The 13,310-nt window shown below is 31.2% G+C and overlaps 1 protein-coding gene, 1 long non-coding RNA gene and 1 pseudogene across 3 annotated transcripts; 1 reads left to right on the forward strand and 2 right to left on the reverse strand.

Annotated features, from left to right (window-relative positions):
* Positions 1 to 1,651: 1,651 nt before the first annotated feature.
* On the reverse strand, positions 1,652 to 2,861 carry LOC120192103 (annotated as a pseudogene).
* Positions 2,862 to 4,599: 1,738 nt separating this feature from the next.
* On the forward strand, positions 4,600 to 10,865 carry LOC120191903. Its single transcript, XR_005522738.1, has 3 exons — positions 4,600 to 4,612; positions 8,495 to 8,511; positions 10,675 to 10,865. It is a non-coding gene; the product is annotated as an uncharacterized LOC120191903 (long non-coding RNA).
* On the reverse strand, positions 8,879 to 11,298 carry LOC120191902. Of its 2 annotated transcripts, XR_005522737.1 has the most exons (6): positions 10,993 to 11,298; positions 10,693 to 10,860; positions 9,702 to 9,781; positions 9,490 to 9,613; positions 9,296 to 9,390; positions 8,955 to 9,157 (listed from the first exon to the last, which is right to left on the reverse strand). XR_005522737.1 is itself a non-coding variant. In XM_039194768.1 (5 exons), the coding sequence occupies exons 1-4, from the start codon at positions 11,263 to 11,265 to the stop codon at positions 9,329 to 9,331; spliced, it is 627 nt and encodes a 208-aa protein (XP_039050699.1). In that variant the 5' UTR covers positions 11,266 to 11,298; the 3' UTR covers positions 8,879 to 9,157; positions 9,296 to 9,328. The 2 variants fall into 2 exon arrangements, 1 of the variants encoding a protein (XP_039050699.1); XM_039194768.1 differs by lacking the exon at positions 9,702 to 9,781 and having other exon boundaries at positions 8,879 to 9,157.
* Between the last annotated feature and the right edge of the window lie 2,012 nt (positions 11,299 to 13,310).

Raw genomic sequence — 13,310 nt, forward strand, 5'->3', positions numbered from 1 at the left:
GATGTTTTTTTTTTCAACGTTTAGACTTGAACTTTGGATTGTAATAAAATATCACATTAGTATCATCCTATCACAAGTATAAAAATGTTAGATGCTCTCTTACGAGAGGCAATAGAGAACAAATAACAACTAACATAAAAAGAACAAAAGATTAAAGTTAATGTCTAAAAACTTTATTATTATCTCAAGAGAATGAATGAAATGAGATATAAGATAATACAAGAGGAGAGACTCTCTATTTATAGTGGAGCTTTTAAGAAAAGGCAGTACGGTAGCCGATGGCATAGCAAAACACGCGTGGTCACTCCCCAAAGATCTACATGAGTTCCACCAACGTCTGATGTGGTTGCAGGGAGAGTAAACGAGGAGAGCGCTAGTATAACCTAGGTTTCTGTTTCCCCTTTATAACCAAAAATAAAAATTATGTGACCCACCATTCACAACCTAAATCCAAGAGCCAAAGGCTAATTCAAGAAATAGTACCACAAAGCTCATATCACATGAAAATAAACAATAAAGTATATAGCCCCAGGGCCAGTGGTGGAGATGTCTTTAATCATCACATCCAACATTGTATTCCTTCATCCAATTGGATTCAATCTTCTCTTTTGACCAACAAAATCAACTTTAGATCACATGAAATAGAATATCTCATTTGATTAAAAAAATTCAATTAATAAAAAAAAAGACTCATACCTGATTAATTTAACCAAATTCTTTAAAGAACCCAATTTAATTTTTTTAAATTCTTTAAAACAATCAAATCAAATTAAATCAAAACCTATTAAATTCGAATAAATCGCACATCCCTAAACATAAAATGGATTTAGTTACATAATATAAAACATTTTACACTTTTTTCCAGTTAAAAAATATTACACCAAAACACCCACAAAAAACCATTCAAAACATCTGTCGTGTTCATGCAGACATTACATTGATCTTTCAAACTCTGTATCTATTGTTCTTCTCTGCAGATATGGAGAGGAGCCTTGAGACACCCTGAGTCCAAACATCATGCTCCTTCTGGTTCTTGCACTCGAACTCCACGACCCGCGCATCACCGTCTTCAACCCAAAGTATCCGGTTCTCTCCGTCGTCGAGCAAGTGCGGCCGGGCCATGCCGGCATGTCTTTAATCACTTCCATGATCACATCTGGCAGAAGATTAAAGATTTAAAGTTGCAAGACAACACTTTATCTTTATTTTTTACTTAATGACTAGCTTTTCTCAAATCCCCAAATGGAACAAAGACCCTTCCCCACATCGAATTCTGCAATTTTTGACAGTTTATTAGAGAGCAAAGACAAGAGCAAATCACTTCTTTTTCTTTTTTGTGATGGTACCGGCAAACATGTCTACTCTTCATCTTCAATATTACCTAAACATAAATCTCGATAAAATATTCAAACACGAACACGACACAAACATACGAATACGTATAAAGAAGAAAAGAAAACAACAGATCAGTTTCTTTTCCGTTATATCAACATTATCTGAAGCATCATTGATTCTCCAATAATTGAGCAAATATCATCTTTTCATGCATATTACTCGAGGCCTTTCATGCTAATATTGGAACCGAGTGTCGAACACATACTAAAAACGAAGAGTCGGAGCAATGTAAGTCGAGGTATCCTTACTGATTCATTAATGTTAAACAGAGACAATCTTCCAATGGAGATCACCTGGAACAATTCAGATCAATGATTTTCAGCAATTGTCACTAAAATGTACAAAGAAATATGAAAAGCATGGATGAAAATGACCTTTTTGTGCGTTTGAGAAGCACACAGCCTTTAGCAAGCAAATCTACTGCAAATCCCCAGTAAATTTTTCATCCGGAAGAAGCTCGCCGCTGAAGCCGCCGTTAGAGCTACCGTTATGCCATTACCACCACCTTTATCCATCGGAATAACAGCTGCTATGTTCCATGCTTCCTTCAATACCCTTGCTTTCAATATGGCCCCTCTTAATGCTGAACATCAAAACCCAGAAATACATTCAACGATTAAACACTAAATTTTTCATTGGGTGGTTTATCATTATATACCTGTGGCGGCGCCTGCGTTTAACGTCATTATATCTTCGGCGGTCCGTACATTGACAGCGGAGCTGATTACTGAGGCCAAATGTTCACGTTCGGCTCCCATGGCTTCAGCAGCATCAACGCATTGTGCAGCAACTAGGGTGGCGGCAGATGCAACGGCCGTATCCGTCTTTGTCATCGGCTCATCCTTCCCGGATGAAGCAGCCGTAGCCGCCGCGATAGCTGCAACAGCTGCGGCAACCCCGGCAAGAAATGGCAGCATGTAGCTGAGCATTATGAGCACGTGTTTCTTCCTTTTCTTCTCCTTCCTATCCTTCAGCCATCGTCCCATCGTCTTCCCACCGCCCGCCACGGCGGGGACAGCCGCTGCAACTGCTGGAGTAGTACGATACTGCGTAGAGCTGTTACCAGCGCGGCAAAATTGCTGCATAGGTAAAGATAAAATAACATTTTGAGTCCCGGTAACAATTCCAAGTTACATAATGAGTCAAAAAAGTAATTACAAACCTTAAGATCATCGTTTCCGAAGGTGAAATTGGAGGACTATCTGTTAAAGAGCCACAGCTATGAGCTCCTGTTAATGGTCCACTGCTATGAGATGGTCCCTGAAGACATTTTGTTGCTAAAAAATCAGACAACATTCATCGTAAACCCGAAAACAAAAGCCTTAAAAAATAAAAAACCCATTGTTCTGCTACAAAACTTACATACTGTGCCATGATTCTTTCCATGACCATCTGGGAAGTTTCATAAGAAGCAAAAGAGAAAGGGTTGCTCGAAACCAGTTAATGTCTTCAATCTCTCCGGCCATGTCTTCTTGTATAACGACGTTGCCGGTCGACGTGTCGTTTAAACACTTTTGTGAGAGCCGGCAGCTTGGGATGATGCGGAAGATAAAGCTTTTGAAACTTCAAGAGCCGAAATACTCCATGAACTTGACAAGAACTCCATTGGTTCACGTACTGTCCGGTGGCCGGAATGGCACGGCACCGGTTTCGGCCCCACGGTTCGACGACGGGCTTCTCCATTGTTTCTTTAGGGACAAAAGAAGTAAAGAAGTGAGTTTTCTATGTAAGGTGACAGTGATGAGGGAATGACCGTAATTTTTATTGAAGAGATGTTAAAAGGTTGTAATTTTGTGGGATTGACGAGGATAAAATTGGAAACACGGGTTTTCTTTTTTTTTGAGTGTGGGAAAATAGAGGGTGGAGTTTGGGTGTCACGTGCTGTATGATCAGGTACACAAGGTTAAAAATTGAAGCGATATTGGAGTGTGATTAAAAAGGCTAAATATACTAATTCGCTCTCTTAGCCTTTATTTTTTTTCAATTTGGTACCTCAGTTCATTAATAATGGAAGTCTTGTTTCTTTACAGATCTTTTACGTCCCCTACTTATAAGCTGAGTCGTGGGCTTGTTTGGAAGGCTCAAAACTTGCCCACAGGCTGGATTGATGCGATAGTGATAGTGAGTGTAGGTGGTAGTGGTAGGGAGAGAATATTAGTGGCAATGATAAATGCAACCCCTTAAATTTAAATTTTTTTTAATTATTATATTTTATTGATTATGTTTACGTTAAAACTTATATGTGTCAACTCATACAAAAGTTTATATGGTTAATATATACATCTGCCATCAAAAATTTTATTATTCTCATTTAACTTAAACTTGAAATATAGAAAACTGACTCCATCTAAATTCCCTTTTATAAAAAAATCTATATATAAATTAGAGTCTCGTCTCATCTCTATTTTGTTGTTCTAAGAATGTTGTTGGGAGGAACAAAGTGACGGAGAAGCTGGCGAAACTCCATCTAAATTCCCTTTTTATAAAAAAATAATATATATTAAATTAGAGTCTCGTTCATCTCTATTTTGTTGTTCTTCTAAGAAGGTTGTTGGGAAGGGAACAAAGTGACGGAGAAGCTGGCGAAATTAGATATTAAATTAGTCTCGTTCTCATCTCTATTTTTGTTGTTCTTCTAAGAATGTTGTTGGGAAGGGAACAAAGTGACGGAGAAGCTGGCGAAATTAGCGAATGGTACTGATCAGCTCTTAAAGCTGCCGCCTATGGAGGCCCTTAGCTACTGTTTCGATGATGCGCAAGGGGCTTAGGCGTAGTTTCACCTTGGCTTATAGGGCTTAGGCCTATTTATTTAATATATAAATTGAAACTTTTTCATATTAATTTAGAGAGTTAATTGCATTATATCGTATTTAGATATTCTAGTTTTATTTTTAAATTATAATTTTTATTTTAAATTAATTCTTAATTTTTGAAATATTTCAATTTCATCCCCAAATTATAACTATCATTTTAAATTAATCCTTAAACTTTTGAATCTTTCAATTTCATCCTCAATTTCATCCAAATGTGTAATTAGCTTCAACCATCGTTTAACTTAAATTTTATTTTTTAAAACATATAGTAATATAACTTTAACAATTTTATTAACATGGGATGTGATTAGTATATATGTATAGTTTAGGATGAAGTTAAAATGTTAAAAAAGTTTGGTGACTAATTTAGGATGAAGGTTATAGTTTGGGGATGGAATTGAAATGTTAAAAAAATTTGAGGACTAATTTATAATAACAATCATAATTTAAGGAAGAAATTGAAATATTTAAAAGTTTAGAGACTAATTTAAAATATAGATCATAATTGAAGGACAAATGAGGCAATTAACTCTAATTTAAAAGATAAAAAAGAAAAAATAAAGTGGTATGTATCTTAATATCGCTTAAGTAAAGTCTTGAGTTCAAAACCTTATGTATACAGAAAATCATTGTTAGAAGACTCACTCACTAAAATAAATGTACGAAGCGAGTCAATCTAAATTAATTAAGTTAAAACCTTAAAATCGAAAAGAAAAAAAAATCCACATAACCACTTTGTAGTAACTAATTTTATCCGGGCTCCGATGGATAGTCCGAATTTTAAATCTAAAAATATATTCATCGATTAATTTAAAATATAATGATAATATGGAAGAATTCAATTCAGTATTTTTAAATAAAATTTAAAGAATAATAATTGATTTAGAATGATTAAAATCTTTTACGAAATAGATTTGGGTGGAAAAAATTAAATTTTATGTTTTGATTTGATTTGATTGGTTGAATGACAAGGCTGCAGGCATACTACTAGTAACTAGGGTTTTTGTGACAGATTAGGTAGCCCCCTTCATCCATAACTTATCCATCAATCATCTCAAACATTTTCTTTTTTTTTTTATAATTATTATAATAATTAAATAATTATTTGAGTATTTCTTAATTATTCAAAGTTACATATGGGTCCTTATTATAGAGTGATGTTTTATTAAATCATTTGATTATTAAAAGTTATAAAATAGTCATTCAATTATTTATATTTTTTAAACTTACTTTTTCTGTTAATAAATTAGAGATCGTCTTATATTGACATTAATTTGTTGATTGAGATATGATAAATTTAATCTAATAATGGTTTTAGTTGTATTTTGTCGATAAGATCTTCGTTTACATTCTGTCATCGAACTAGTGCTTTAAACATTATGTTAACTTTCAGTTAAGACGAGTGTTAGATTTTTAACAAAAAAATATGATTTTAGAGCATAAATAGTCAGATAACTATTTTGTAATTTTTAATAGTTATGAGACTAAACAAACACACGCTATGGTCGTAGACTATTTGTATACATTATCCTAATTATTTTTAATACAAAGGAATTAAATGTTAGATTTCTTCAATAAAATAAAATTTTTAAATTTAATATTATGAATAAAGAAATTGATTAACAATGTGATTTTATTATAAGTTTTTACAAAATTTAATGTATTTTTTATCAGTATATTATTAATAATTAGTACTAGAAATATTATTATATTTTATAAATGAAAATTATATTTTTATAATTATTATATTTAATCTTTTGATAAAAAGAATTGATATTTATTCATTATTTTATAAAAGAAAATTAAATATTAATGTGCAAAAAATAATTATAAAAAGTATTTAAAAATCCTCATCAATTAATCAATTCTTTTATAATATTTATTTTTTACACATTAATATTAAATCCCTAAAATACAAAAAAAAAATCATAAACATCACTCTATTTAATTTACCGATTTAAATTTAATTACTCCATACTTATAAATAAAATAATTGATGTCAATTATAATATATCATATAATTATAATTTATATCTTAAAAATACATTTAATTTCTTTATGATTATAAATAATTGTTTTTGATTAATCTTAAATTAAAAGTCTTTCGACCATTAAAAGGTGATATTCAGAAAATGTATGGCCCTACAAATTACACAAACCAAACCGTGAATCTCGTATAAAGGTGTAACACCCCAAATCGTACTCGACCCATATACGAATTCGAGATGTCACATTGACTTTTTAAAATAATATTCTTATAAAATCACATAATATTTGGATTTATATTAAGAAAATACAATAATATACTATTGAATTATGTTTCATTATAACAAATTTAAGGTAAAAATATTTTTATGAATAGTAATTATACTGCATGAATAGTATAGATACTGTGCAAATAGTACAGTAAACAGTATCATGAACAGTGCTACAGTGTACTGATGTACAAAAACATCGAATATAAATTGTGTATCGATGCACTGCTACAGTGTACTGATGCACTGCTACAATAATTTCAGCTCAACTTATATAAAACTCATAAAAATTTAAGCTTTTATCACTATAAAGTTACCATTTACATAAATACGTTTAAAACATTACCAAACTCAATCAGAGCATGCATACTTAATTTAACAACTTTGCTTACATACCAATCTATTTATAACATAATAATACATACTATTTAAGTTTCTTCTGATCTGGTAGTTGTAGAAGTAATGTTGTCTCAGCTTTCTAACATTGCTTGTCTATCTTCTCTGATCCTACGTGTGACATACTCACACGCTTAGTCATTGACTTAGTGAAGCATAATAATAATAACAATGAAATATAATGATGATGCTATAATAAGATAAAGTGTAATGAAATCATATATGTAATCTATGTAAGGTGCATAACAATGTATCTTACCAATAATCTCATCAAATTAACCATCATGAATTCGTATTAATAAGTTCACTAACCCATGACACAATAATGAGAACCTGAGGTATGTGAGTACTGTGAGATTGTGCACTATGATGTCACCACAGTTTGTATAAATTGCACCGAAGTGCCAAGTAAAATTTGTCCCGAAGGACCGCGTAGCACTGTAGTTCCATATAAGATATGTCCATAAGGACCACATAGAAATCCTTAAGAACCATATACATATACCAGGATCAAGTAGATGTCTCAAAAAAACCTCGTACATGTTTCAAAAAATATATATATCCTGAAGGACCACATAGAATTATCTCGAATGACCAGTAGACCCTCTACTCTTGGCATGCCAACTATACTTATAGTTATCATCTACATAACATGGGTTTTCACAATTCACATAGTTTATATCTCGTAGACATATAAATTCTTACCTTATCACATGGCTCATGTAAACTTTTCATACATATTCAGTTAGAACATTGTCACATAATGCATTTAATATAAATTCATGTCATGTATCATAATATGAAATATAATCATGTATCAAGATATTATATCCAGACTTATCACAAGTCTAGAACTGAATATACTACTATATTCATGCTATGCATATGCACTCACCTATGTCTCCTTGCCTTTCCCTCGATCAATCTTACTTGTCACTTGTTTTGGAATTCGTTTAGGCTCTGTATCTACATAAATATAATTTTCAAGATGATTATCAGAAGCCTAAACCTTATGCTTCGATGTTATTAACTTAAATTAATTTAATCAGCTAAAATTCCTATTTTCCTTTAGGAGTGTATCGATACACTCCTGGTGCATCGGTGTCCAAATCCAGTTCAAAATTCCCATGTATCGATGCACCTTCAAAATTGATCTTAGTGCATCGGTACCCATTCATAGTGTACCGATACAACCTGCCCAGATTAGACTTTTTCACTCAAAAATTCCACAACTTTTCATTAAATTTCCTTATATAAAACTTCTTTTATATCACCCAACTCAACTACCATCATTTTAACTAACTTCTATATTCCAACACCTTATTGTCCTATACTCATTCAATTCTTAAAACTAAGAATCTTACTAAATTTTCCATGTAATTCAAACTTTGATTTAACACTTATAACTTCTTATTCACCTATGACAAGTCATTTCAGCTTCTAAATCTATTTATACATCTTTATTAAATTTCACTTATCCACTTCTTCCCTTAATTTTCATAACTTACAACTCTTTGAGTTTCTATGATTCATCATGTTTCCTAATTCTTCCTTAATCAAAACCATACTTTAATCTTAAGAATTAACCAAAAGAAATCAAACTCACATTGGTTTGGGTTACTTCACGATGGAGAGAAGAAAAGAAAGAGAGAGTTATCTGGAAACATTTGTTTCCTAACCCCAAATAATATTTAATTATTTTCCTTGTCCATGACTCCTTTACCTCTTTCTTCTTCATTCATTTGATAATTCATCCTACCCCCCCAAATTTTTCAATTAAATCATTGAATTTCTCAATTTATCTAATTTAGTCACTGAAATTTACAATCTCACACTTTGGTCACTAACTCGGTATTAAAAATGTTACAAAAAGTCATGAAAAGAAGATAAACTATGCAAGGGTCTTATATTTTTTGTATATTCGATTTTGATCACTATATAAAAAAATTATTTTCTTTAAGTGATAACCAAATTGAACAAACCAAAAACAAAATAACCACCCCTATAGTTTACCATAAAAGAACAATACAAAGGTAAATTGATGCCATCAACAAATACCTAAATCGCCTAGACACTATGAATGACTTATTCATATGAGAAAATAGTTACAACATACATCTAAGCTACATTTTCCATAGAACAACAGAAGAATACGGCTATGCTTGATGCTAGAATCGCTATCCGGATCGTGGAACTCGAACCCGAGCATCAGCTTTATATACACAACATCAACAACCATCGCGAGCAACACCGTCGACATTATCAGCCAACGACAATTTCTGAACAGCTTCGAGTCTGCTGAAAAAGCAGAAAGCAACCATTTTTCATTCATGATACAGCATATATGCATCCCAGAAGTTTAAAAAGCACACCAAGTGGTATATGCTTCGATACAGTATTTTAAGAAAAACGAGAGTTATACTGTCTGTTTTTTACCTCGATTAACATCATTTCGAGATGATGTCGGTGTTACGGAACTAGACCTATTTGACATTGAGATCTCAAGGTTTGCACAGTCCATTCCGATGCACCTTAAAGTCCAGGAAGATCAAACTCAAACACCAATTGGAACTACTACACTAAAACCAGAAAGCCTATATTTATAACAACACTCTAGAGAGTGTTCTTACATTCTCTGTAGCATGGGAAGGAAGAGACATTAAGAAGATTAAATAACCCTCTGAGCATCTGCAATCGTACGTAACAGAGACTTCTTGTCACACGATCCTCCTCCGCAATTAGTCCACCTGCAGACTGTTAAACCATGAACAAGTAGTGCATTAGCATCATCAAAAAATGATATCAATGACCAAGTAGAAAGCTTAAATGGTACAAAGCTTACTGTCAAGATAGATTGGTTTGATTTGGCTGCCTTTTCTTGCACAGGGGAAGGAGCAGCTGCACAAGCAGTATTCAACGTACCTAAAACCGGCATCATAAAACATGAATTAATCGATCACAACACGTGTCACGATCTAACCTTTTTTTTTAATAAAGGAAGATCAAGCTTAGCAATCTTTGACTTTGGTAAGATATCATATCACATATAGACAGTGTTTGATGCACAATCGATTTGGGCGTGATTAGCATGTAGCATGCATCACAAACTTCAATTAAAATACTGATTTCTTGTTGTTAGACAACAACCTCCGGAAGCCTTCTAGTCTCCGTCACATCGGATCTCCCGACACTTCATCAACAATTAGTCTTTACACAGATTTCTTCGCTTGCCTAAGCCCTTAAAAGTTCACATCCCTCGAGCACAGACCCTCAAGTCAACTATGATACGCAAACGAGATCTAGACAAGACCCGTGACAGATTCACGTGACTTACTAGGATAAAACCCACATCGGCCTACAAATAGCCATCATGACCCTACGATTGAACGCACACTAAAGGTCACTATAAATACCCATAATCGAGATTGAAAAGAGGGATGTACCACCCATAATCGGCCAGCCCTCTTTCTTCTTCCTTGTAATAATCCACTCTCTCCCTCCTTCAAATACCGACCCATGACCGTTCTCTCACTAGCTAAACTTGTTCTATCAACACTTCTAATTGTAGAACATAATATTTTAAAGCTTCCTTTCATCATCAAAATCTAATTTTAGCTTTTGTATCCTTGGCAGTAAAGCTAGTAAAAATTTCAAGCACAAGTAGGCGGGGAAAACAACAGTACACCAAGGCACAATTCTAATTTTCCAGAAAACTAATGAACTATCAAGATTCAGTTGGATAACATCAAATTAAGGCCAAATTTCAGAGAGGATTCATGATGTATAAACCATTACAAATCAAATAAAAGTAAAAGAAAAGGGTAAAAATTTACAGTTTGGGAAAATGCAAGGGAGAAACTTGGGATGATGATCATCATCATCGACCGCAGCAGCAGTTTGTTTCCAGCCAACATCACATTCACAGGTATAATAAGGGAGTGTTCCATTTGAAGAAGGCTTGCATTTTCCTTTTCCACATTCCACTTCTTTACATACATCATCTGCAACAACAAGAAATCAAATAAATACATGAAGAAGAACAAATACCAAAGTTAATAAAACACCCAAAGATCCCAAAACAAAATCAACCAAAATCAAAAGAACGAAAGAACGAAAAAGCGAAAGTGAGGAACCGAAGATGGGTGGCAAAAGGGGGGATAAAAGTCGGGTTTAGCAATCTTGAGATGCAGAGCAAGGAAGATTGTGAGGAAGGCAAGGGAGTTCAGAGAAGCCATGGGTGGAAGTTTCAAGAGATTGTGAGTTTTGGAGGAAACTGGAAGAGTTTGAAAAAACTGCGGTGGGTGCCAATAAATGGACGGTGAGTTGACTCGTGGAACTTGTTTACGTGGAGTGGAGTTTGGGGGGGGGGGGGTTAAACTGGGTCGTTCATGGTTGGAAGTTTCCATGTTTTAAGCTGGATTTTTCTCTGCGTCATTTGTCATTTCAGGAGTGGAAGAATTGGAAAATCTGGATAATATTTGTTACTTGCATTAGATTCTATATAAGTTATTTGATAAAAAAAAAACTACAAAGTCAATTAATTAATCGGATGATGCGTACGTAAAAAAATCTTTGTTGAAAAATTTATTTATTAAGGTTAGATGTACGATACAAGTCATTTCGAATTAATTAAAGGTATGTTTGTTTACGGAAAATAATTATGGAATTGGTTTTTTTCGAAATTTTGTATTTGTTTCACGTAATTTGTTTTCAGGAAAATGTTTTCCCTTGTTTGTTTCAAGTAATTCGTTTTTCGAAAAATATTTTTTAGTGTTTGGTTGGAGAAAAATTGATTGGTCAACGTAAAATATTTTTCTGATCAACAGAATTTCTTTTGTGTTTTCTGAAAAATAACTTACGGTCTGATTTTCGTAAGTTATTTTCTAAAAAATACTCAAAATAATTTTATTTTATGAATTTAATATTAATAAAATATTTTAATATCATTTTAATCAAAATATTAATTATTACAATATTTAAAATATATTTATTAATATTTCTAATAATATTATATTTTTAATATTAGAATAAAATAATCAATTATATTATAATAATATAAGATATTATATTGTTATTTTAATAATATATAATAAATTATTAATAAAATTTATATTATTTATTAATTTCATAGAAATAATATTATTAAATTATTAATAATGAATAATATTATTTATATATTTAATATTAATATAATAATCTAGTAATATTTTAATAAAGATATTTAAAATATAGTAATTAATATTTTTAAATATAATATCACTATTACTTTAATAAATAATATAATTTATAATATTTTTATTTCAATAAAATATACCAATATTAATATTTTATTAATAAAATTATAAAATAATATTTATTAATAAATAATTATTTTAATATTTTAAAAATAATAATATTAAGTTTTATTATAAATAATATTATTTATTGTATTTAATATTTGTAATAAATAATTTTTAAAAAACTCATCAACTAGTAGAAAAAAGGTTTAAACAATATCTTTCAAACATCGTAAAACGTTTTCCAGATGTTTTTCAAAAAAAATGTAATTCATTTTACGGAAAATATTTTCTGAAAAACGTTTTCTAGAAATGTAATTTATTTTCCACTAATTTATTTTTCAGAATTCAATTTTTAGAAAATCAATTACAGTCAAACAAATAGACCCTAATAAAATCTTAAATAAAAAAATTTATTAATTATCGTATACAATATTCGATGGATCCCAAATTTATCATAAAATTTACATTAATCTTTTCATTTAATTTGTCGTGTTAGATTCTCAATAATTTATTTTAAAAATATTGAAATCACTCTAAAACTTTTAAATTACGCGAGTCTCACTCTCAACAAACATCGCCCACCACTAAATTACCTTCATCTCAAGATATATTGTTACTCCCACCAACGAGATCCTCTTTACCATTCAAATCATGAAATAGATTTTTTAATCCCAAAATAAAAAATGAAATTTCTTTTTTTATTAATTGAGCGTTTTATTTGTGATTTTTTTTAACTAAACAATCTATTCATAATCCTATAATAATTAAATGAATCATTTATAATCAGATTACTACTTAAAAGATTGAATTGAGAGCAGAACTTTTGCATACAATTTATAACATAAAAATGCACATGGGCAACATACATGTTCACGTTTAGAAACTTCATGGCCACCAAACTCCACCAAACAAGTCTTTAATTACTATAGTTAAAAGTCATAATATCAAAAAGTATAATTTTGAAGAAATATTCACTTTTATCTTTATTTTATATCTTTAAGAATTTTGGTCTTAAATATTTCATTAATAAATTAAAATAGTTAGTCAATAAAATATTTTTAATAAAATAAATTCATTAATAAGAGTCAAGTAACAAGTGCATCAGAAGCTACGATGGAAGAAATAATATCGAAACAAACTTAATCTACCAAATTTTGATCCCTTCCAAAATA

The sequence above is a fragment of the Hibiscus syriacus genome, unplaced genomic scaffold, assembly GCF_006381635.1.
Source record: "Hibiscus syriacus cultivar Baekdansim isolate YM2019G1 unplaced genomic scaffold, ASM638163v2 tig00116971_pilon, whole genome shotgun sequence".
Taxonomy (NCBI): domain Eukaryota; kingdom Viridiplantae; phylum Streptophyta; class Magnoliopsida; order Malvales; family Malvaceae; genus Hibiscus; species Hibiscus syriacus.

Bases quoted from the DNA above. Each gene is read 5' to 3' on its own strand.
- LOC120191902 (XM_039194768.1), bottom strand. From the start codon at position 11,265: ATGGAAACTTCCAACCATGAACGACCCAGTTTAACCCCCCCCCCCCCA. The intron at 10,861-10,992 runs GTTCCTCACTTT...TTGTTGTTGCAG, and splicing joins CCTTTTGCCACCCATCTTCG to ATGATGTATGTAAAGAAGTG. The intron at 9,614-10,692 runs GTAAATTTTTAC...ATGGTTTAACAG, and splicing joins CCCTTGCATTTTCCCAAACT to TCTGCAGGTGGACTAATTGC.